At 34.2% G+C, this 24302-nt stretch overlaps 5 protein-coding genes across 8 annotated transcripts; 1 reads left to right on the top strand and 4 right to left on the bottom strand.

The window, feature by feature from the left end:
* The first annotated feature begins 1760 nt into the window (after positions 1-1760).
* Positions 1761-6555, top strand: LOC122596746 (nuclear transcription factor Y subunit A-4-like). Of its 2 annotated transcripts, XM_043769375.1 has the most exons (8): positions 1761-1853; positions 2777-3004; positions 3790-3860; positions 4038-4100; positions 4677-4841; positions 5219-5351; positions 5466-5614; positions 6197-6555. In XM_043769375.1, exons 2-7 carry the CDS (start codon positions 2782-2784, stop codon positions 5606-5608), a joined length of 798 nt encoding a protein of 265 aa, XP_043625310.1. In that variant the 5' UTR covers positions 1761-1853; positions 2777-2781; the 3' UTR covers positions 5609-5614; positions 6197-6555. The 2 variants fall into 2 exon arrangements, with proteins under 2 accessions (XP_043625310.1, XP_043625309.1); XM_043769374.1 differs by having other exon boundaries at positions 1762-1853; positions 5219-5614.
* An 876-nt stretch (positions 6556-7431) lies between these two features.
* LOC122598631 lies at positions 7432-8766 on the bottom strand. Its single transcript, XM_043771215.1, has 3 exons — positions 8590-8766; positions 7866-8096; positions 7432-7766 (listed from the first exon to the last, which is right to left on the bottom strand). The coding sequence occupies exons 1-3, from the start codon at positions 8650-8652 to the stop codon at positions 7614-7616; spliced, it is 447 nt and encodes a 148-aa protein (XP_043627150.1). The 5' UTR covers positions 8653-8766; the 3' UTR covers positions 7432-7613.
* Positions 8767-10527: 1761 nt separating this feature from the next.
* LOC122596346 (tubulin-folding cofactor A) lies at positions 10528-12668 on the bottom strand. Of its 2 annotated transcripts, none has more exons than XM_043768909.1 (4): positions 12582-12668; positions 11829-11999; positions 11465-11551; positions 10528-10800 (listed from the first exon to the last, which is right to left on the bottom strand). In XM_043768909.1, exons 2-4 carry the CDS (start codon positions 11979-11981, stop codon positions 10699-10701), a joined length of 342 nt encoding a protein of 113 aa, XP_043624844.1. In that variant the 5' UTR covers positions 11982-11999; positions 12582-12668; the 3' UTR covers positions 10528-10698. The 2 variants fall into 2 exon arrangements, with proteins under 2 accessions (XP_043624844.1, XP_043624845.1); XM_043768910.1 differs by having other exon boundaries at positions 11829-11996; positions 12582-12665.
* A 1871-nt stretch (positions 12669-14539) lies between these two features.
* Positions 14540-16619, bottom strand: LOC122596172 (chaperonin-like RbcX protein 2, chloroplastic). 2 transcript variants are annotated; one of them, XM_043768702.1, is made up of 5 exons: positions 16278-16619; positions 16108-16203; positions 15938-16027; positions 14918-14983; positions 14540-14829 (listed from the first exon to the last, which is right to left on the bottom strand). In XM_043768702.1, the coding sequence occupies exons 1-5, from the start codon at positions 16569-16571 to the stop codon at positions 14716-14718; spliced, it is 660 nt and encodes a 219-aa protein (XP_043624637.1). In that variant the 5' UTR covers positions 16572-16619; the 3' UTR covers positions 14540-14715. The 2 variants fall into 2 exon arrangements, with proteins under 2 accessions (XP_043624637.1, XP_043624638.1); XM_043768703.1 differs by having other exon boundaries at positions 15938-15995; positions 16112-16203; positions 16278-16614.
* A 200-nt stretch (positions 16620-16819) lies between these two features.
* Positions 16820-23293, bottom strand: LOC122595239 (cellulose synthase A catalytic subunit 3 [UDP-forming]). Its single transcript, XM_043767572.1, has 15 exons — positions 23186-23293; positions 22855-22977; positions 22059-22254; positions 21697-21917; positions 21473-21587; positions 21202-21394; positions 20752-21018; positions 19915-20260; positions 19413-19550; positions 19116-19241; positions 18821-19033; positions 18441-18708; positions 18152-18354; positions 17703-18053; positions 16820-17611 (listed from the first exon to the last, which is right to left on the bottom strand). The coding sequence occupies exons 2-15, from the start codon at positions 22876-22878 to the stop codon at positions 17027-17029; spliced, it is 3246 nt and encodes a 1081-aa protein (XP_043623507.1). The 5' UTR covers positions 22879-22977; positions 23186-23293; the 3' UTR covers positions 16820-17026.
* Between the last annotated feature and the right edge of the window lie 1009 nt (positions 23294-24302).

Raw genomic sequence — 24302 nt, 5'->3', positions numbered from 1 at the left:
TTATTTATGTATTCATTCCACAAATCCATTTTTAAAAAAACCTTTCACAAAGCCTCTAAAAAAATACTATGTTATTAATTTATCCATCTTAATTCATATACCTATTTTTTTTAAGTTGCATACATTAATGAAATGTTATGTTTTTTTTATTTTTAATAAATTCTTATTATTAATAAAATATACTTTTTTTTCCTAATGTTTTCTTAGTTAAAAGATGTGTTATAAAAATGAACCATTAAAAATAAAAAGTCAGTTTAATTTTATATTGATGGTGACTATTTTATATCATAATTTTATTTATATGATTATGCAATAAAATGTTATTAAAATACTGTAATTTTCAATGGTTATATATAAATATTTTATTAAATATAATTCATAGCTCGAATTATTATTACTATATCATTAAAGCTCTTGCTAATAGAACAGTGTCTGCGCCATGTGGCACTGTTCTATTAGATGGTTTTAAATCTCGCACTACTATTCAAGTTTTGCTATATCGAATTCCGGTTGGATTTTTCCTTTTTCGGTTTTTCTTGGTTTATTGCGCAGAATTTTGTGAATAGTAACTCACTTGCGTGGCTAGTTGGTATTCGCTCATGTCACACCCCATACGACTATTCGGATTTTGTCACATCACATCTTTTCGGTTTTTTTTTATTACGGATTACTTTTTGGTTTTTTTTAAAATTTTTTTCTTTTGAGTCATCCAACCTTTTTGTGGCACACCAGTACCACTACTTGCATTTTGATAATCGCATCCGCTTGAATTATCAACTAATATATCTATGTTTTTGTCATATCACATCTCGTTCGAGTTTCTACTCCAACCTTTTTGTGACACACACTATTCGGATTTTGCTATATCGAATTTCATTTGTTTTTTTTTTCTTTCTGTTTTTGCTGGTTTATTGCGCAGAATTTTTGTGAATAGTAACTCGCTTGTGTGGCGAGTTGGTATCTGTTCATGTCACACCCTATAAGACTATTCGGATTTTGTCACATCACATCCCTTTCGTATTTTTTGTTACGGATTACCTTTTGGTTTTGTTTCACACTTTTTGTTTTCTTTTGAGTCTTCCAACCTTTTTGTGGCACAACCAACACCATTACTTGTATTTTGCTAATTGAGTCCGCTTGAATTACCAACTAATATATCTATGTTTTTTCCATATCACATACCGTTTAGGTTTCTACTCCAACCTTTTTATGGCAGACCTGGTATCACTACTTGCATTTTGCTAATCGCATCTGCTTGAAAACTAATATATCGATGTTTTTGTCATATTACATCACGTTTGGATTTCTACTACTAGTTATTTTTTGGTTTTTGCATACCACCTTTAAGTAAACCGTCAAAAGTTCAATGCAAATACATTAAAATAACATAACTATTTTAACAAGACATTTGATCCTTATCCCGGGGTCAAATTTAACTAGTGACTATTAATAGCTATCTTACATATATAAAAAAACTGTACTGTATTTAGTATTTACCGGTATAAGGATAAATACGGTTAGGACGGTTTTGTCCAGAATTATATATAAATTCAATTTACTCCTTAACAGAGACACCTACGTTCCAGATAGTGACCCTGGCGTGAACTCTAAAATATAATCATTCATTTATTTATTCTAAATATAATATTAATATTAATAATGCTAATAGTAACAGCTTAATTAATTAATTATTAGGAGTGTGTGATGATTCACAGCAAATGGTGGATCATTGATATATATATATATATATATATATATATATATATATATATAAGTTTAAGTTTATATTCACTTGTTATTAGAGGATCATCATAATTATCTTTATCTCCTCCAATATTTCCACTAATATTAAGGTCAGTCAAAGTTTCTTCTTAGATTTTTTTTTTCCTTATTATTTTCAATCCAATGAAAGCTTCATAATTCAAATTCATTCATTGGTTATGTGTGTGTGTATATATATATATATCACAAGTTAGCCTTATGACATGTGTACATTTGTTTTGATAATTAAGTGATTGATTAGTATACCTAATAGTTTCTGCTATAGTTTTATGTTTATATATGTATATGTATATGTATGTATAATCTCTTTGAATGTCTGTTAAGTAAAATGATAGATGGTGCCAAGTAGTTAGAAAATGAGAGCATAATTGGTTATATATATATGCAGTTGTCTTGATTGTAATCTTGAATTAGTTAAATGTTATGTGAAATCGAGTGGTTGACGATATGCAAGGGATAAAGGCCTAAACGTACTTTCCTTTTTGTACACAGTTGCACGATGAACTCTTTTATTGACGTAGTTGTACAACGAACTTTTAAAATTTGTTCATATATATGTACATTTTTTAGACTCTGCTATTACCATCAAATTTTCAATTATTGCTAAAAAAGGCTGTGAACTTTCAAAATTTGTTCACATATATTCATCAAACTTCGATTTTTCTAATAACCCTATATGTACAAACATTGAAAGTTTAATGATCATATCTGAACAATTTCGAAAGTTTTATGATAATTAAAAGGTAGGATATGCAAATATGTGTAAAAAGTTTTAAAGTTCACTGGGGCAACTAGGGAAATAAAAAAATACCTTCTGCAAGTGTGTACAAACTGAAAAATACGTTGACATTTTAGGCTTCTATCTCTATGGATTATTGTAATATAAGATTTTCTTTTGTAATGCAATGATACAAATTCGCAATATGATTGTGCTCATGTGATGGTTAAGATGTAATCTTTGGCTAACAAAAAGTTATTTTCTTGAACGAGACAGTAATAATGCCGACAATAAAACCTCAAGGGGATGATCAACACAATGAAGGGGAAGGGCAAATCATTAATCCCTCAACAGTTTATTCACAACCCTGGTGGCATGGCATCAGAAATGATGTGATGACATCTTTTGGTGAAACGAATGGTGTTTCTAAGGTTGAGGCTCAATTACAAATCACAAGTGATAGCGTTGCTGACGATACCAAATCCACCACAGCTCCAAAATCTGGTATATATTGCTGAACTTTATTAGGTAGATGATTCTAATGATAGTGGAAAGTTTAGAAGTAAGTTTGGTTATCATATCTGTTGTGTTATCGACATTGCTGTTTACAGAGAATTAGGTTTGCTAGAATGAAATTGCTCTATTGACCTGATAATCCAACTTCTTCATATCCTACTTTTGGTAGTTCATACAATGAAGTGGGGACCAAAAATTTTCAATATAGAAAATTCAGACCTCATTTCCTATGCAAGTTTTATCTGTATAAGCACCTTTTAGAAATTGGACTGGGATAAATGAATGTTGTTGTGCAGTCCAGTAGTAGAAATGGTGAGCCTGAGAGGCGATAGGTTACTTGTTACTACTTGCAGAACTTATCTTGATGCAGAATTTGAAGCTTTGAGTTATAGATAATTGATCCTTAGGAAATGAGTTCCAGTGATTCAATCCTGTAATCATCGTTATGTTGTTTACTGGAACCCTTACACGTATTCAATTTTCAGCCTATTAACCCTTTTTGCTTCTTTAGGTGTTACTTTGCAATCCAGTGACAGTTTGAACAGTGACCCTTTCTGCAAATATTCCTAGTTAGTAAATGAGCAGGTTATTGTTAGATATAGTAGTTTCCCATGAAATCGCATTGTCCATTTCAGCATAGGAGATTTTGGAGTGTCTTGTGGCTCTACATAAATTGTTTGTTTACTATGTGCCTCTTTTTATAGTCTTGCTATTAATTCTTTATCTATGTTGTAAAGAATTGAAGTCCAATGACACTGAAACTAACATTTCAGGATTGAATGTAAACAATGGCCAAGAGCGGCAACAAAGTAAACAAGTTGAGAAAATTTCACCAACAGAAATTGTGAGCCACTTCGTAGTATTCTCTTTCTCTCCCTCTACATATATTTTTGTAGATAGATGGTTGTGAAGAATGAGCTCACTGAACATTTTATGGGGATCTACTTACTAGAGATTCAGATAAAATAAATAAAAATTAATACAGATAACCAGCCATGAACTTATTTAATGCATGCTGCAGGTCATGACATCTAATGCATATCAGGATCCACATTATGTAGGAATGGTGACTTATGGAACACAGGTGAGAATGCGGTAACAGTTTTTGCACGTGTATTAATTTTCAAGTGTCATTTTGGAGGAAAATTCTTTTCAATCAACACCAAAATTTCTCCAGTTAAAGTTCCAAGTCCATCGGTAGTCGGTCTATAGTAACTTCCCCAAAAGCACAGGGAAAGAAGACACTTCTCTAGGATTCTCACCATCAAGAAAACGTCAACTATAATCTGATATAACCATTGTGGTTCAATGGGTTTAATAACTATGTATGTAAGATAGAGGTCTCAAGTTCAAGGTTTTATACTAACCATCTCCAAATAAAAAAAAAGCAAATGTGATATCACTCAACTTGTTCAGAGTTCCCACGTACATGCTGAAAAGCCCTCAGGGCTGAAATTAGAAAGACCAGGAATTACATTGTTTTTAGATAATTCAACTGAACCTAAATGTCTTGCAAATTGGAAGTTCGCTCGGATACAGATGGACCACCCATTAACAGATAAATTTGTGTTGGCCTAGGGGTTTTATGGGAAGTCTTTCATCTAGCTATATATGTGTATATCTATGTTTGATCTAGTTTCTGACCATTTTCTGGAACCAGGCACATCCACACTTGCTTGGGATGCAGCAGACCAGAATGCCGTTGCCTCTTGAAATGGAAGAGGAGCCTGTTTATGTGAATGCAAAACAATATCGTGGGATCCTGAGACGAAGACAGTCAAGAGCTAAAGCGGAATTGGAAAAGAAAATTGTCAAATCCAGAAAGGTACAATTTTAAAAGCGTACAGTCCTGTAGTATATTCCTTTTTGTTATATAACTAGAATTATTGTAGAAGATTGATGTTTGGATTCGGAATATTCCATAAAATAAAATAGGACGTCAAAATGTACATTCTATCCTTGTAGTTACTCTCTTTTTAGGAGAGATGGCGAGTGGCGACTTTGAGGGTATAGGTTTGTTGCAAGTCTGTAGTTATCAAGAAAAGCCTAAAAATAGAAGAATGAGTTGCAAATGGTTATATTTTGATGGATGGCCAATGAATGTTTAGATTTATTAAGTAGGCAAGTAGCACACAATTATACATGTTTTGAACTTGCAATGGTCAACTTATGCTTCTTGCCCTTTTTTTTATCGCATGTTAGCCGTATCTTCATGAATCTCGACACCAACATGCTATGAAAAGGGCTCGTGGTTGTGGAGGGCGCTTCCTCAATACAAAAAAACTTGGCAGTGACACATCCACAAATTCTGCTCAGCACAAGGAGTCAAAATCAGGTGTACCCATATCAACACGATCATTCAACTCATCTGGTTTGGATCATCTGTCCACGGATTATCCTGAAAATTCTACAATCTTTGAAAATATGCTCAAAAGAAACACATCCACAGATGGCAACAATAACGAGCACCACAGTTTGTCTTCATCATACAACTTGCATTTGATGGGCATGGAAGAGGGAGTGCATTTCTTCAAATCGGAGCGAGGTGGTGTTTTAAATCAACCCCTCGAACGGGATCGTTACTACAACTGATAAAAGGTATCAACTGCAACTCATATTCAACAGTTATTCTCTTTCCTTTTTTCCGGATTAAAATGAACTTTTTGACATCATACTCTATGGGGGCAGTCCATTTTTCTGGATCATTTCTTTCCTATACTCCATATGATGGGTTAACGGTTAACCTAACACCCTTTTAATGAGGGTGAAAAGTTTCTGGAATAGTAGACAGGTCAATTAGTTAACGGGTAAGCATAGAGATCGGGAAAATTGAGCCTTCCGGCTACCGGTGTTCCCGTGGTCGTGTCTTGAACTTTTACCTGGCAATTTTGTCGAGCCTTTGGCCTACCGGTTAGGCGGTTACTGGTGTTCTGGGTGGCCGTTTCTTGGACTTTTGACCTGGCAAAAATAACCAAGCAATGTTCAAACCCGAGTCTCTTCTCAAGCCTTCTGGTTGTCCAACCTCTAGGTCACCGTTGGAGATGGTTGATCAGTGAATCGAAACTTGATTGTATTATCGCTAAGTACCTATTATTAATAGTACAAATGTCAAGAAAACGAGTATTGCAAAAGAAATTGCTTTAGTATTTCTCTTTTCCTGATATATCTTTCTGTTCTCAGGCAATTCATTCTTGGCTTTGGTTACTTGTGATCTCATGGGGTAAAGATATGAAAGACTGGGATGGTGAAGCCTTGTTGACCTTATCTCAGATCCCCTGTGCACACTCTTAAGTTGTATCATGTAGGAAAAAAGTTGTACAGTTTAAACGTCAAAGTCTACAGAAGGCCGGAGTGACCTTCTACACGACACCTGCTTGCCATATTTGGAATTTGTTTGCAAATTATTATATGTTCAAAGAAACAAGAATCTAGTATACGTCTTGTCTTCTTAGGACCAAACTATATCTTCAAAAAATCAAAATGTAAGTTTACCATGTTCATTGGAATCAAACTTGACATGTATTGTCAGTTTGCGTGAATTCTTGCATCAATTCTGTAAGCTGTACTATATGTTTAGCTTCATGTTTCTTTCAATTCTGTTTACCAACATGGCAACATGAAATTGACCTTAGGTTGTATAAAAAACTAGATCATCCTCACGTAACCGTAATTTAGCTGTACACAACATACTACAAGCCACTTCTGTTTAAACCGGGTTAGCCCGGCTTGAATCTGGTCAAACGGAGCTAGCCCGACCCACTTTTGGCCCAGGCCTAGTGTCCTCATTTTCTGACATTTCACGTTTTCTCAGGTCGGATTTTAAGTTTAGTGTTCATGGTCAATATTAGATGTAAGACCAATGTCCCAACACGGATTATAAGAAATTTAGACGCTCATTTTTTTCAGAGCGATGGCTAACTGTAAATAATTGTTGATTAACAAATAACCTTTACCACATTAAGAGATGTAAGTTTTGACAAATTATAATTCAATCCTGACATGAATACTTAATGACTTGTAAAGGCTAATCATCATAATAATAATCCTGAATACTCAACCACATTGTTATTTTGTTGCATAAACTAATCAACAAAAAAACGTCAAATACCTACTACAATCTTTGGTGTATATATGACAATACTTGAGCGAAGTTCTACGACCTACTGAAAAATTTGTTAAGAAACATCTTTTGGTATATTGCAAAGAGCCTAAATGCATATGAAGAGATCTATATAACACACGTCGAAATCTCACCATTTTACCAAAATACTACACATATCAAAATACAAATGACAAAACAAATTACTACGCATTCACGTGTATTGGACTAAAACCCATAGAAATCACCTTAACATAGTTGACCCACCAAGCAAGACAAGTTTTTTGCCAAATTTCCGCTTGTAACATCTTATAGCTAGGTTCGTCATTTGTGGTGTTAAAACATTACATTACAAAACTCCAAGTAAAACTAGCTTACAAGTTCCATGTACAATGATCTCAAAAAACACATCATCGTTTATCCTTGCACCAACAAAAGGGAAAAACACAAAAAATAAAAAATAAAAATAAAAACACACTCTTAAAATACTCTCAAAAATCAAGTTGATGTTCGCTTAGTTTGGTTGCCTGTAACACAAGATTTGACCAGCTGCTTAAAACCACCTTTCTTTTTCTTGGCCACTAATTTCATCTTGTCTTCTTCAATTCTTCTCTTTTCTGCCTCTATCTCTTCTTCTAATTGCATGCATATCTATAAACCAAAATAAATTCTAAGCTCTAATAGTGTACTACACATAAACCATCCATCTATTTGGGAAAAATTGTTTAACATATGTAATTATTAACATACCTTTGCTACACGATCTTCCACATTAACAAGCCTTTCAATAAGGGTCCCTTTGACTCCTGTTTCCATGATCACGTCGTCAATCGGACGGCAATGCTTCTCTAAGCTGTATGAAGAGAAATCCATTGATGATACTTGCCCATCACTTGTTAGGGTACCACTAGAGGGTGTTGATGCACATGAGCTCTTTGGTGTCCTATTATTTCCACCTCTTATTTCCTCCAATTGCCTCACCTACACACAACACTCAATTATTTCACACATGAGACTTCACAAAATGCTCCGGGTTGGAGACTTAACATTTTACCAGTTGGAGACGAGTATACGGATAAACAAATGTCGCTGAACCCAAATTTACCGATTTTAGCCGTTTCAAAGTCAAGATACTAAAAATGTTACTATATATAGTATTATTAGCAACTTAAAACTTGATTGAATTATGAAAACAAATAATCAATCTTACTTTTAGTCCTCCAAATTTTCTTACATGTTTTCGAATTAGACTATATCTTGTTACTAGATAACTTCAGAAAACAAATACTAATATTAACAAGTAGCAAACATGTACAATATGAACACAATTTTATCTTCTAACCTTGTTAGTATATTTTTTTTTTATATACATCAATCAGCAGACACATATGTAAACAGTAAACACAATATGCTCACTTTTATCAATAAACCACATATATGTATTTATATAATGTATGTATCTCTTGGAACTCACAATGTTATCAAGACGATCAAGCCTAGAAAGCATTGGTTCTTCAACAGTCATTGTTACCGCCATTTTTTGGGCCAAAAAAAAAAACACTAAAATCTTTCTTTCTTACTTTCTGCCGGGAAGGAATAGAAAAAGATATATATGAAAGGGTTACTTTAGGTACTTATGTTTATTAATATTGATTTTATATATGGGAATGCTATGTATGGGTAAGATGCTGTATTATAAATGTTTCTGAAATGCGACTCTAGGTTGACACGTGTCTTAAGGTGGCTATGTGTGAGATATGTACAACAACACGTTGCATTGTTACGTGTTTGTATGATCACATTTATCATTGTGTTTTGTTACTTACTTTGTGGATATTATCGAACGACTGAATAGATTTGTGTGCTACTATGATTTTTTCTTTTTTCGTAATGTCTATGTTTTATCAAGTATATATTGTAATAGTCTAAAAATAGAAAGATTGATACAGCCAACGAAATTTTTTAATTTATGACCTGTTGACTGTTGTTATTCCGTTTTAGATCCAAAGATAATAAGCATAAAGAATTGAAGCGACAGTTTGGATAACAACATTAAAATATGCTTGACACGATTTTCAACGACTAACACGGTCATGCGGTATGATAACGTGTTTGCCCGGCCCATTTGGGTGTTACAATACGTGTTTTTTCTTCGTTATCAAAGTTTTAACCATAGAAATTAATCATTTTTCAAACATAAACACCGCCTTCATTTAATCGACAAAACAAAATTTTTTTTTTGTGAATTTTGTTTGAAATTTTGTATTGTGATTTGGCGGTGAGAAATCTAGCATACATTGTCTTAACTGGATTCGCGCTAGAGAGCTCCCACGAAAATAGAAATAGAAATGTCTTTTCAAATACCAATGGGAAAATCCCCTCCTAATCCGTACTAATAGAGGTAAACTTTACCTCATCAAACTTTTAAACTTAAGAATACCCAAGTAAGTCTTCAAGAAAAGACTATATGTATCTCAACTTTTAAACTTAAGAATACCCAAGTAAGTCTTCAAGAAAAGACTATATGTATCTCAACAGAATCAGGATTCAAACATAACAAGTCATCAAGAAAACTTCAAACTACTTCACCGACTCATTTAACCACCATCTCCTTCCATAACTCTTTTTCGCCTTGGATCTGCCACCATCAAAGCACTCCCTTATCCCTCTTTATTCCGGTACCTCTTCCGACCAATTACTAAAGCAAAATGCATCTTCTTCACGTTTATAAATTTCACATGTCCAAACATAGATTTGTCAAATGTAATGCAAATTCTTATTCATAAGTTTCATGCACCAATTATCAACCAATGGATGTAAAAGGAACCCTAAATCATGTTCTACTGACTTCAGCTTTTAGTTTTTTGATTATTAGTTTCGGTCAAATAACAACCAGCTAAATCCATTATTAGTTATTAGTTTTGTTTATTCTTGTCACTTTATACTTTATATCAATAACTTCAGTTATTCTATCCAAAAGATATATATAATCATCCGCTACTGACTTTTAGTTGCAACTACCAGTTACAGTTTGTCTAAGCATATAAAAAGTCCCACATTGTTTTCATCTATGGAATCTAGCTTGATTTGGCGAAAGGAACTCAATTTCATTATACTCCGTAATTGAGTAGTTTCAAGAACACACTGTCCCCACTCCCGTACCGAGCAACTCCCCACGAGACTGACCCATTATTCAGGAAGGCTACCACTACAGCTGAACCCAGCCTTACAAAACTTATAGCCACAACACACCTAAGGACCTAACCCATTGCTACTTTGACCCACTAGGCATGTTAATTGCAAGTTTGCAACAGATTTTTGGTTACTAATTACTAGAACCCGACTTATAACAGCGCCTGATATATGCATATCACACATCCACACCAAAAATATCTAAGATATGCACAGTACGAGTCTAAAAATGCCATCTTTCAAACATCATAATTTCTAGACACACCGACAGTAGAAGATAAGCACCCGCGATAAACGCTCATCACATCAGGAAAACAAACATAAATGAGATTCTACGTATCGCAGAATTTGCAAAGCAAATAAAAAATGCAGGAGGCTATGAGCTAGCATACTAAGATTCTGTTGTCTGAAATAACTTCTCAATATCAGCAACGGTACTTTCAGCTTCAGTGACTTCAGGTCCTTCCTTTTGGTTCGCTTCTTCCAGCTCCGCCTGAAAACAGCATAAAGTTTTTTGTAAGCGAATCTCATAGTCATATCCATCCCAGAATAAAAGTTCAGATCATGAACCCATTTCATATCATTAACATACATAAACCTTAGAGGAGACAATTTAAGCCCATTTAGCACGAATGGGCCAATTTGGGTATCTCCTATCTGTAGCATGTTATCTGTTTTTCATCCAAACCCGGTCTGCATCATTACAGCATTCCTCTTGAACCTGCTTTGACTACTTACTGTTTTTATACCTGACCCATTTTGAAACCTCCAAGTCATATTTGATACTCCAATTACCAACTTCTACAAATTGCAGACAACCATTTTTGCGTTTGTAGCATTTGTTCAAACAACTAGTCTTCCCTTTTAGATACTGAAGCTGACACCTTTTGGGGGTATAAAATATTCAACCAAACTATTTTGGTAATTGGCATATTACACCCCAAAAGGTGTCCTCGACCGTGATAACCGACATTTGAGTATTAACCCTTTATCAGTATATCCAACCAAACTATTTACACAACTAACTATGGGTAGGCTTAAATCTCAAACAATTGATTACGAAAAACAAAACGTGCATATCCAATATTAGCTATATAACCAGCAAACATCTATCTTATTATGCTAAATACCATAACAAAATAAAATGTGACACATACCAATATCCCTTTAAGGTCAGCCAGTGAGGACTCTAGACGTTTGCGACAATCAGGGATCATCATCCTTGATTCAGCCAACACATTTTCCTGTTAAGATATATTAAAAGAGACTCAGTTCTTTAATAGAATAAATATCTCAACCAAAACCGGATTTTAACATCTCTCGGCACCTTTCTTGCAATCTCACTAGATGAACAAATACTAATCAATAATATATTTTGTTACTCTACAAACACTTTGAAACCGTCATAACACCATATGGCGGAATACAACATCCATCCAACAAATTTATCGAGAAAAACGAATGAGATATATACAATTACGATAATTAGCAGATTACAGATAAAGGCTGTGTTTTTGTTACCTGTTGTTTAAGATCATAAGGATCGGCACCCTTCTCCTTCATGTCAGCCGTCTTGGCCGCCTCTCTCTCAACCTCTTTTTCATACGAGTGCAGTTCCTTAACGATACGTTTGCACGACGATGTCTTGATTTTCAGATTTCTAATAGTTGCCATTTTTCTTCAAAGTAACTTCTGCCAAAAAAAATTCAAAAAATGCAAAGCAAAAAACATGGTTCATTTACCATAATACTCCTTCCAACAAAAGTACTGTTTCATCTGTGGCTGACTGCTCGTGTATTTTTCGATTTAAATTAATCAATTTTCCCAAATTTTTAAGTAAAAAAAGTGAGAGAGTAATCAGCTAGACTGTAAAAAAAGGGGGGATCAGATATAAATAATGTTCATTTGAGCACAAAATCAGTTATATAATGACAGGTGCTTGATGATATGGTTGAATCGTTTGTTTGGATTTCTGATCACGTTTTAAAAAAAGAGTATAATCAAAGGGTTTAAAAATTAGCAACAGAGAGAAAATCTAGATATTGTATCATCTAAAAATATACAAATGTTAGCATTTTTATTCTGGATCTAAATCACAATAAGTTCATCCAATAATTCTGATTTTATAAGGAAGACCAAAATCATAATCTAATAGTTTATTATAAGTCCTTTGAAGCCAGCTACGAACTCATAAAGGCATCCACACAAGAAAATTCATTCGAATTTTGTTTTTTAAAAAAAAAAAAAAAAAAAAGAAAAGATCAGAGAAATAACCTTTGTTGGAAACGAGCAGTAACTTCTCTGAACAAACAGTGACTTGGTTTTGGGTCACAATCGAGAGTAAAGAGAGAACCAAGTAACTTAATGGTACCGGTTATATTGGGGTTTAGGGTATTGGGCTCATGGGCTGTTGGCATTGGAGATTTTTTTTTTTCTTTCGAATATTCAGTCTGTATATGGCATTGGAGAAATCTCACCGTATAATGTTGAAGCCTTGTATATATCCTAGAAAATAAGATATTGATCATGGACCGTAAGAAGTATTCGAAAGAAAAAACCCCAAAGTTTGTCATCCTTAAGGATCAAACTCAAGACCTTGAGTAAAATCAGGAGTGCCTCTGACCAGCTAAGTTGATCATATTGGATGCGGGTTGGAGAACCCGTTACACCCAACCAATACCGTTACCATCTATATGGGTCGGAGATGGGTTGAATTTTCACAAGTTCAAGAATGGGTTGGGTTGGCATGGTAAGCTCACAAATAAAAAATTTTAATATTTTCATCTAAAGGGGTATTAATTTAAAAATCAAATAAATATAATTTGGGTTGAGATATAGTATAGATAGATTGGTAGTGTCAACAAAATTTGAATAAATGGAGTGAAAAAAATAAAATTAAAATAGCATAAAAGAAATTGATTAAAACTATGGTTGAATGATGAGGTATCGTATCGGTTCCATTTTCATCACACTTATGAATTGGGTTGACATGTGGTCTTATACCTCCATCAACTTTAACTCATTTAATAATTGTCTTTTAAAAAACAAATTCATTTAATAGTTAAGTTAAAAAGTTGAACCCCAAATATATGCTTAATAAACAAGTCAGGTGTTATGTAGCAGTGAAACGGATACGGGAACGGGGAACGATAAAACGTAAAAAAATTAGGATATGGGTACGGCAAAGATACGATAATAAAAATATGAAAAAAATATAAATATATTGATTTTATATAGAGAAAATACTTGAGACTTGATGGATTATGCATAATTATATATGTATAATTTTATAATATATGCTTGATGGTGATCGGTGATCACGGATTAAATTTTTACTAATCAATTTTGGAATAAAAAAAGCTTGATGGTGATCTTAAATGTATAATGTAGTTGGTTTGTGTTTGGGGGTATGCATTTGGAATAGAAAAAGCTCATTGAAACCCTAATATTAATTAGGATCGGTATGGAAGCTTTACGGAAACGTTTCGGTATATATGGAAACTTCAAGGAAACGTTTCGTACGAGTTTCCGTTCCCATGAAGTTTCCAAAACGGGTACACCTACCTGTTTGGAGTTTCGGTGTGTATCATCTTATTGAACTTATATCAAAACTACATGATATGTAAATTATACTCGTATGATATATAAATGTATAAAATAACATAGAATAGTTACAATAAACATTTGAATTTATAGTCTTTAGTTTTTCTATTTGTAGTTTTTAGTAGTCACAGGTTGTATAACATCAACTGAAACCCAACCCATATATTAAATGCGTTAGTCGTGTCGACCGGTATATGATACAAACACATTTAGCCTCCGCTCAAAGCCACGTACGTATTTCGTGTCATGTCACATCGAAGGTAGTGTCACTTGTTCTGATAAAATCTGCCATATACCCCCATCACTTGTACATGCTAGACCTCAAGAACTTTGATTGATTGTAATACCATTAGAATGAAATAAAAGGTTAGTTGGAAATTTGAAAGTGAGGATACTTGTATCATGATTTGTTACCCCTTTTCTCCCTTTCGCGACTCAATACCCGACTCCATAATCAAGTTAGCTCATCAAACTCCACACCCACTTTAAAACTCAACCCGAAATCCTTTCAAACTTTGGTAAATCTCAATTTGCATAAACCGACACTAGAATCACCAACAGTTATAATACACATGAGAGTACAAAGTCAGATCAGGAAATCATATATTGTTAAAACAAACATATTCTGATATTAAAAAATCATTACTTTAACTTCTCATATGCTTTCCCATTTCAACTTCAAATTACATTGTAGTTTTGCAGACGATCGATTATCATAAGTTTCTAATTTAACACCTACAATATGAACTTTTTTCTTGAATGGAAGTACATGTAAAAAAAACCCGAGTCCATGCAAACCATTCATTCATTCTGTATTTTTGTCGTCGGTAGGCCATACGATAGTTTCCATGAGTCTTTCCCTCATCAACTCCAAGTTCTCATCCGAAATTTCCTTGTATATTTCAGCATGGTCACATTGCTAGATCAAACCATAATTAACACATCATATTAAATAATTTTATCTTTTTTCCAAAAAGCGAGAGAAAACAATGATACAATGAAGTAACCTTGATCCATTTTGCGTACAGGTGAAGACGTGTGATCATCACTCTTTCCGCAAGGTCATGATATTCCTGAAAAATCAAGTAAATAAATTGCTCAATGGTGCTTGATATTCTTGTGGAAATGGATAGTTCGATACTTTAAGAGAGGAGATCAGATCACAATCTCACATAGGGGCCTTTAGATTATCTTGTCAGAAATGTGTAAGAAGGAAGCACTCTTTCATGGTTTAGTAGTTCGGTTAGTTCTTAGTATAGTGTCAATCTTTTAGCCTCTATCAAATAATTCACAATGAAATTCTAATATGTCTCTTACATTTTATCAAGGGATTAGTTTCCTCGAATGTAAGAAATTTTGAACGAATGTCTATTGTAGGAAATAACTAAAGTTGTGTGTATCGTATGTAAACAACTTTGAAATAATTTTTATTGTATGTAAGAAGTTCGTTTCAACCAATTAAAATCTAACAAGTGGCACCTGTATATGGTTGCCACGTATGTTTTCTTACATACAATAAACATTTTTTCAAGTTACTTACATACAATACACATAACTTTAGTTTTTTCCTACTATAGACATTCGGTCAAAGATAGTTACATTCCAGGAAACTAATCCTTTTTATCAAAGGATAGTGGCGGACTCTAGGAGAGGTGGTAGATGGGAGTTCAGAAAATTTGGGTAATGGGTCAGATAAATTTAAACCAAAACGGGTCTTTTAATACGGTCAGGTAGGCTAGAAAATAGCTGGTCATGTATTTCATAAAAAACAATAGTTAGTTATTAGTGTGTCAAATATGAGTACATTTTGGTTAGTTTTAACTTGTTCACCTTTATTTCCTATTTAGCTCATGTTTTCATTTTCCTAACTTTTTGAATCCTAGCCTCCTAGGTAGATAGGTTGAAATTGCCATCTCTGTTATCCAGGCCAAATGCACCAAAATCTTAACACATTTTGATTAATACAAGTATCTACACCGAGAAAGGATCAAAGAATGGAATATTTCAATCTTGTGTTGGAACAGTACCTTTGCAAGATTCCGAAGAAAAACCTTCCCGTCTGCAGGATCATTTTCAGCAATGAAACTGCAAATCAAGACACCTGATATCAAACAAAACTGAAAGAAAGTTGCAGCAGTGAATGGAGCGGGATTAGAGAAGGAAATGGTGCACAAAAAGTGAGTAATGGGGGTTTCACTTGCTTGTGTAGCCAGATATATTGAGGAGGATTCATCTCATAGAGTTGATAAAGAACAGTTCTGACTGCTTTCTTGGTGAAACAATTGCGTAATTCCTGCCAGCAGACGACTACTTTAGTTGAATCTCTTGTGAGAAAAATATCTATTGTTGAAGGGTGAAAAGAGGTACCAATTTAACGTCGTTGAAGACCTCTTCATACTGCCCACCAAGCTCGCTAACAATTGTGTTTTGAAAAATTTTCTGCCGGTGATTCCTGGAGGATAAATAGAACAGTCTTGCATACCATTCATTATCCAATAAAGAACTACTCAGATTTGAATGTGATTTCATATTCATGGACTTCAGTTTTCTAATGCACAGAAGATTCTTGTATGCCCTGTTTTCCCTCATTTTTGGACTACATTTCATCTCCGTAAATAAGCTAGAACATGGGCATGAAGTTGAATTTGCAGCCATAGCCATAGCTCCAATCCCTATAAAGAACAATTAGAGATATATACAGCTAGATTCACATGATATGGAGAATAAGTATCTTCTTTGTCTTATCCCAACAGTCTGTTTTCTATGGTCCAAATTGTTTCATATATATATAACCGACACATGTAATGAACTTTGTCTTTTCATTGAGGTACATCGAATAAGTATATTACAAGAAATTTTAAACAGAAAATTACAAAATGCAAGTTTAAAAAGCTAAAAAAATCACAAAATGTAACAAGGTGGCTTATATAGATATATATAACTTACAAAACTGTAAAAAGAATTGAACAAATACATATGTCTTCGAGTCTTATAACTATGCAGTAGACTTAAAATTAAGAAAACAAGTGAAATCTCCACATCACAAAAGAGTGTACATATCCAGATGTTTAAGTAACATAAATAACATTTCACTTCCAATTGCATTCTACATGTATTTAACAGTTGATTCCACAAAACTTGACGTCCGGGCCGGTGACTTTAGTGGTAAATGGGTCAACTCGGACCCATAAGAGAGAGAAAATAGAGGCAAGTAGAATCGACCACACCACCACAACGGTAGGCGTACGGTTTTGCTTTCCCATGAGACCCTTGAGGAAGGGGTAAAGATGAACAATCACCCAAAAGGCAAAGAAAAGTTTACCAAAAAGTGGACCCCATGATTGGTATCCGCTGTTGATGGCATATGAGATTCCGGCAACCACTCCGACTAAGTTTACAATTAAAAGAGTTGTTGGTGGGATGAGAAGAGTCGTCCATTTGAACAAATAAAGCTCGGCAAAATCACCATCTTCGTCTGACGCCTTTGACGTGACTGTAAAATTGGTGTCAATACCGGCGAGAACTTTAAGCAAACCTTGGAAGACGGCAAATAGATGGGCAGAAACACCACCAATAACCCAAAACTGTTCATTCCTCCACCATTCATCAATTCCAACACCACTCCATCTCATTTCTAGAATACCAGTGGCAAAGATGGAAAGAAAGAGGGATATAAACCATATACTGGCAAGATTACTAATCTGCAATTACATTAAATCAGAGAATTAATATGTTACACAAATGCTATTTATATATTGTTATATTATAGCTTAAATACGACAAATTAATTACCTGTGGTATGATAAACTTTCCAGTGAGAAGACAGACAGCGGGGAGAGTACAGTAGACGAGAAGAGGAATGGAAGTGATAGGGTAAATAGTTGTGTTTATGTATGCAAATCTCTCTAGCCATTTTAGCCTTCCAGAATAACCATACCATATAGGGCAATGCCTGCTAAACAGAATTTCAACAGATCCTAAAGCCCATCGAAGCACTTGATTTAGACGATCTGACAAATTGATAGGAGCAGAACCCTTGAAGGCAGCCCTAGGTGGCATGCAGTATATCGATCTCCAACCCCGTGCATGCATCTTAAATCCTGTAAGAATATCTTCTGTAACAGAACCATAAATCCATCCAATCTGCAAATTTAGAGTCAACATTTCTCTTAGCATTTTTTGCTTTCACAAGTTAAAAACTGAATTGAAAACTACGATTACAGATATATTAATCAAATCACCTCGTTTCCCCAGTCTGTTTTGTCTTCATAACCACAACTGATAACATGAATAGCTTCTTTGAGGAGAGTCTCTGGTGCTGCAGATTGGGGCACACCACCATTCTCCATGAGTGTTGATGCAACAAATACAGCTGATTGCCCAAATCTTTTCTCAAGTGACATTTGAGACATAAGCAATGATTTCTCATCATCAAACCCAGCACCTGACAGAGAATAAATAGGATTTTAAAACCAACAACTAAAGAATTAATCTGACATACTAAAAACAAGAGATTATTGAGAAACTTACCTTCGACTCCCTCTTCAATATCCTCAAGATTAAATACTGGTACAGTGGGATCGATGTGTTTGCTTGATTTCTTTTTATCCGATCCCTTTTTACTTGATTTTGAACTTTTCGTACGTGATCCACCAAAGCATGAAGAGAAGAAACCATCTTCTCTCTTCTTCTTAGGCTTAAGAGGAGGTTCATATCCATATAATGCTGTTCTGTTAAACACACACCCAGTACCCACATAAACTGGACCTTGAATACCATCTAAACCCCTTAAATTAATCTGTACATTAAATAAATAGTCAAATAAATATGAGAGCAAAATGTGACATTATAAAACTATTTTGTTTATTTATCTTATAAGGTAATATGGATTATGAGAGGTTATAACTCACATCAAAGAACACTGTATTTCTGTTAGCATATCGATCGTTCTTATCAATACCATCAAATCTCTGGGGAAACTGGACATAGCATACGTATTTTCCAAGATTCGGGTCCATCATAAAGCACATAGCTTCCCTAAGCGCCTTGCTGTTATTGATGTAATGATCACAATCGAGATTCAATAAGAAGGGGCCATTCGTAAGAACTGCAGATACACGAACCTACAAGAAATGACATTGAAAGTTGTGGGACATTTAGTACAAGCAGACTTACTTAAATGATTCATATGAAGATATCACTTACAAGTGCATTCATGGCACCAGCTTTCTTGTGATGTTGAAATCCCGGGCGCTTTTCTCTGGATACATAAACTAATCGTGGCAACTCATTACCCTCACTGTCAAGCCCTCCATTTTGACCCAAGAAAACCTGAAAAGAATATTGTTTAGGACAACCTATTCATGTTCTGTGCATAAAATGGAAAGCCTTGAAAGCTATTTCCATTACCAAAACTGCTATCATTATTACAACACGTAAAAAGAAGTATTAATTTTGTAATCTAACTTGAAAACAATTAACTTCTCAAATGAGTAAAATAACCTGTATCATTCCCGGATGGTCCCTAGTATTATTCCCGGGCCATGGTGTACCATCTTGCATGCTCCATCCTTCATCAGGAACTTTCAGAGCCTTTGCAACAAGACCATTTATACGAATTTTGAATTCCTCATATTCTCTCTGCATTTCAAGGGAATATAAGAAACAACACCAAAAGAAAGATAATCTAGAACTAGAGGTGGCAAAACTGGCGGATAGGGTAACAGGATATCACAGGTTTCGGTTGAAATGGGTTGTTTCTTAGACTCTTGATACAGGTCAAAACAGGGATGGGCTGATCCAGAGAACTTTTTCTCCATTTTTAGAAGATAGTTAATCAATAAGTTCATTGTTACTTATGATCACGAAAACAAAATACACTTTGGTGAATTGCAAGCATTTCAATCCATTTGACCCATTCTCATTTTAGTTAAAACTTTTGGTTTGGCCTATTTGAGATAGAACACAACCCACATCACCCCACCTAGCATGAAAGAAAACCCACCTTCATAGCTCTTCGATCTTTCACAAATGTTGGTTGAATTTTATCTTTTAAGTAATCAATCTTCTGGGCAAAGTACCATTCTGGAGCTCGTGGCTCAATTTGATACTTTTTGCAAAACGGAACCCATTTTCTTGCGAATTCTGATGTTTCAGACAGTGACTCAAACGACAACATGGCCGCTCCATCATCAGATACATAGCATGACACTTTGTCGACTGGGTAGTCAACTGCAAGGATGGACAGGACAGTGTTGGCTGTTACAAGTGGAGGTTCCTTCAAAGGATCCACAGTACTAACAAAAATATCAACAGCAGCTAGTTGTGATGGCTCTCCTTCCCGCTCATACCTACAAGATAATTATATATTAGAATCTTTTTCCTTGCCATTTACAAAGTAAGGTTGTCTTAAGGTCATGCAACTTAGGGGAGATTTAAAATGCACTTTGGGACTGGTTATCTGCTTATCAGTTTGTAATGTCTGGGTACACAAATTGTGCTTTTGATTACTGGGTAGGGCTCAAATATTCAGCTTCATACCAGCTATAACAAAGCTAAAAATCTAAGAGAAGAATTAGGACAGTTACCTTCCTTATTCCAGAAAATAATCTAATGGTAGAATAAGGTCAATTATTAACCACTTTTAAAACCAAATATAATAGACTTCAGCTCCTACATGTTTCATATTTCATTTCACCAAATATTCATATTCGGGTCAATTTACCTTTTGCTTTTTGAATAATCCGAATTTATCTAAATCCGAGTATTATCACATAAGCCATTCCAACAAATCCAAAGAGCGATGATGCTAGTAAGAGTGATTAAAAGGACATTACATTACCTTAGGGATAGCCGGTCAAGATAGGTCTCGCGATTTATGGGAAGCCATTTAGGGAACTGATCCAGTATCCAAGATACAGCAAACCAAATCTCACAAATAACAGAGAGTAACCATAACGGGTAGGCATTAGTCACGGGATTCGTTATCCGGTAGTGCAAAAAGATGCAAAGAATAACCAGCCGAAGAACAATAACCATTCGGTATGGGTTAATCCTGGATGACGGAATGGATACTTTTCTTGAAAGTGGCTGACGTGCTTCATCATTCCTTCAAAAGTAGAACAGATCATATCAGTAATCAACAAAATAAAACATGGATCAAACTAGCAAGGTCAACCAAAACAGAAAGAATAATCATTGCCCAAAAGCTTTTTTATGGAATGGTGATTAATAAAAGACATTAACAGAGAATATAATCTGTTTTATAAGTGCAGGGATAAGACAGACTCACAGCAATGATTCATCGACCACATCAGTGCTGGCATCAATGTCTTGACCCCTTTCCGAAGCAGCACGGCTATTTGTCATTGGAACCACATTTTTGTCCTGTTTCATTTTCCACCCATCAACTCTCTCTTTCCAGGCCAGATTTCCTAATCCGGTGGACCCAAACTCTCTCACAGGATCCACAACTCTAATATTAGCTACAAACAATATAGTAAGGTTAGAATCTTAAAAAGGAATAATGTAAAGATAACTCATCGTCATATTAAAAGACATACGAGATTGATTCACATATGCAGAATAAGGGAGAGAATGTGTCATTCGTTCACCACCAGGTGGTGGGGAGGATACAGAAAGGCGTTGAGGAGATGCAGCAGATAGCTCACCAGAAACCTAAAGAAAGCAACAACAAAAAAAAGAATTTACAGGATTAGTTAGCATATAGACACAACATTATTACTGGAGAAATTCTAGAAATAAAAAATCTTTAACTGGTGAATACCTCATGCCCACTGGTAAGCAATGGTATGTGATTATGAGAGACCTCTTTATCATAAGTTGGAGCATTAGTTTCATCTCCCCGACCATATGTCATGTGCCAGTTCAGCATACGCTCTGCAGTTTTCTGTTTCTCATTTTGAGTTTGTGAAGAAAAGGGGAAAGTGGCAGTTTCATCTTCAGCATCGGTATCCTCCTCTATGTCTCCAGCAATCGCCGGGCTTCCTGTATTCAACCAACATAAAAACCAATAATATACCCACAAACATCTTTGCAATTAACAGGAACATATGTAACATGACAAAATGAGTACAAACACACAAACATTATAAATTTAAGCATCCACTGAAAAAGAATGTTACAAACCTTTAAGCCGTTTATATCTAGTTTTGCACTGAGGGCAAGACTGTTTTCCATCCTTGCGCTCGTATTCATAGCAGGGCCTGCAAACCGGAAACGCACAAATATCACATGCAACAAAAGTTTCGCCTTTGGCTGTGGTTCCAACATTATCACCACAGATCTGGCAAAGCTGACTTCCGACATTCTTCATAGATGTCCCCTGCATAATCCCATTACCAATCTTCAAATTAGACAGCTTTTCCTCATATAGTAACAAACTAAAACCACTAACATAACCTGATCCCACATATAAACTAATATTAAGTCCTACGAGCCCTCTGTCCCACACATTTAACCAGCTCACGTGATCAAAACTACAATAAATCCAGTAAAAGTATTAACAGTCTTCAAATATGACCTCAAATCAGTAAAATTCCGATAATTCTCCCAAAAAATGTAGCTAGCCAATACAACTATGATCACACATCTAATCTAAGATATAAACTAGTAAAATGAATATTATATAAAAATAGTTACTGCTAGTGTTCACAGATCAGTAAATTTTAAGCAATATAGCTAAACTAATACCTCCATTGTTTAACTAACAACACAGATCAGTAAAAATCCCAAAATTTTACATAAAAAGGAGCAATAATAACTAGTAAATACAATTATGATCACAAATCTAGCATTTATAAACTAAAATGTAAAACTAATAATAATTTATAAGTGATCAATTACACAAATCAGTAAAAATCTGCATCAATTGACCTCTATATATATATATATATGAAGAATATATAGATAGAGAAATACTAACCCCAGTCTCTCCTTCAGACTCCATGAGAAATCAATAAAATCTCAAGTTGAAAAGCAATCAAATTTCACCACCAGAAGAACATAATACACAGATCTGTATCTATATATTATATATATAATTCACCTGCTAATACAAATATAAACATGATAAGAATTAAGTGAGCTGGATACAAAATCTTTCACTACATTAGAGATTTGATCAAATGTAATATATCCGATAAATTAGGGCAAATTATTGACTGATAGTCAGACTAAACAATATATATATATATATAGTGTGTGTGTGAGAGAGAGAGAGAGAGAGAAAGATATAGATACAGAAACATTCGTACCGCATAAGAAGGAAGATGAATGAGTAAATGGAGATCAAATCTGAAAAGATAGAGAGAAAAAAAAGGGAGGGGGATCTGAATGGAAGTGTAATTGAGAAGACTGTTTGAGTGATATAGATATACAAAGTGTGTGTATGTATATATTGTAATTGTAATGATACAAGATGTTACAGCTGGTAATGGTGTGTGATGTAGGATTTGCTAACAGACACACATAACAACTTGTATAATATTTTCACTTTTAATTTATTTCTCTATCTATACTTTTAATTTATTTAATTTTTTTTACTTCTCGAAAATGAATCATACATAATGTTATACCTGGCCGTTAATCGGTGACAATAAACGAACATGAACTTGAATACGAGAAATTAATTCTAACATGTCAACTATTATAATTAGACAAAAAAACATATCGTTAAACAATACACCATTTTATTAGTGTATCAATGATCAAAGTTTTATGTGTTTAAGTATATACCCCATAAGTTTTGTTAATAGCAACTTTTAGAGCTATCAATAAAACTAATTATAGTGAGAAGTTGTTATTTTCAGACTTCTACTATTAAGTAAAATTTATTTTATTTTTTATGTTTTAAAATTAAAATATCGTATTGGATAGTATTAGTCGTGATCGAAACAAACTTTTTTGCATACGATATATTTTTAGGTTTACTAAAGTAGTTAAATAATTCATTATTAAAAAGTAAAAAAAATTTAAAAATTGTTGTTGATAATCAAAATAATTAAGTTTGTCTCTTTCTAGTAATTTGGATCGGCTCACCGACAGCCATTTTTAAACCTTATTACAGGTTTATAAAGTACCTATGTTCTTTCACAAAATCACAAGCATGTTCCGACCATACACTCTTTGTATTGGACTTTTTATTACAAGTATTAAATTTTGACTAACTTACACATCAGTCCTTATAGTATTGCTTAGTGTACAACTTGAATCTAAAAGTTTTACTTATGGTATGTTTAGTCTCGACAACTTTCTAATTTCTACTACCCGTAAATTTGTTCAACTTATAAAACATGCTAGTACATACAAAAATGTGTATACCGCATTCCGCATAAATAAAGAGTATTAAATTTTATCTCAAATGTTGTTAAA

This window comes from Erigeron canadensis, chromosome 4 (assembly GCF_010389155.1).
Source record: "Erigeron canadensis isolate Cc75 chromosome 4, C_canadensis_v1, whole genome shotgun sequence".
In the NCBI taxonomy this organism is placed as follows: Eukaryota; Viridiplantae; Streptophyta; class Magnoliopsida; order Asterales; family Asteraceae; genus Erigeron; species Erigeron canadensis.
The sequence above is the reverse complement of the archived record's forward strand: the minus strand, read 5'-3'. Positions and strand labels throughout refer to the sequence as shown.

Coding starts and splice junctions, on each gene's coding strand:
- LOC122596746 (XM_043769374.1), top strand. CDS start 2,782: ATGCCGACAATAAAACCTCAAGGGGATGATCAACACAATGAAGGGGAA. Junction 4,101..4,676: donor TGGTGACTTATGGAACACAG/GTGAGAATGCGG, acceptor TTCTGGAACCAG/GCACATCCACACTTGCTTGG. Junction 4,842..5,218: donor AAATTGTCAAATCCAGAAAG/GTACAATTTTAA, acceptor ATCGCATGTTAG/CCGTATCTTCATGAATCTCG.
- LOC122598631 (XM_043771215.1), bottom strand. CDS start 8,652: ATGGCGGTAACAATGACTGTTGAAGAACCAATGCTTTCTAGGCTTGAT. Junction 8,097..8,589: donor TTGATCGTCTTGATAACATT/GTGAGTTCCAAG, acceptor TGTTGTGTGTAG/GTGAGGCAATTGGAGGAAAT. Junction 7,767..7,865: donor TGGAAGATCGTGTAGCAAAG/GTATGTTAATAA, acceptor TTTGGTTTATAG/ATATGCATGCAATTAGAAGA.
- LOC122596346 (XM_043768909.1), bottom strand. CDS start 11,981: ATGGCAACTATTAGAAATCTGAAAATCAAGACATCGTCGTGCAAACGT. Junction 11,552..11,828: donor CTTATGATCTTAAACAACAG/GTAACAAAAACA, acceptor ATATCTTAACAG/GAAAATGTGTTGGCTGAATC. Junction 10,801..11,464: donor CTGACCTTAAAGGGATATTG/GTATGTGTCACA, acceptor TGCTGTTTTCAG/GCGGAGCTGGAAGAAGCGAA.
- LOC122596172 (XM_043768702.1), bottom strand. CDS start 16,571: ATGGCTATGGCTGCAAATTCAACTTCATGCCCATGTTCTAGCTTATTT. Junction 16,204..16,277: donor TCTTCAACGACGTTAAATTG/GTACCTCTTTTC, acceptor GTCTGCTGGCAG/GAATTACGCAATTGTTTCAC. Junction 14,830..14,917: donor TGTACGCAAAATGGATCAAG/GTTACTTCATTG, acceptor GGTTTGATCTAG/CAATGTGACCATGCTGAAAT.
- LOC122595239 (XM_043767572.1), bottom strand. CDS start 22,878: ATGGAGTCTGAAGGAGAGACTGGG. Junction 20,261..20,751: donor CTTGACCGGCTATCCCTAAG/GTAATGTAATGT, acceptor ATTATCTTGTAG/GTATGAGCGGGAAGGAGAGC. Junction 17,612..17,702: donor GAAAGTTTATCATACCACAG/GTAATTAATTTG, acceptor ATGTAATTGCAG/ATTAGTAATCTTGCCAGTAT.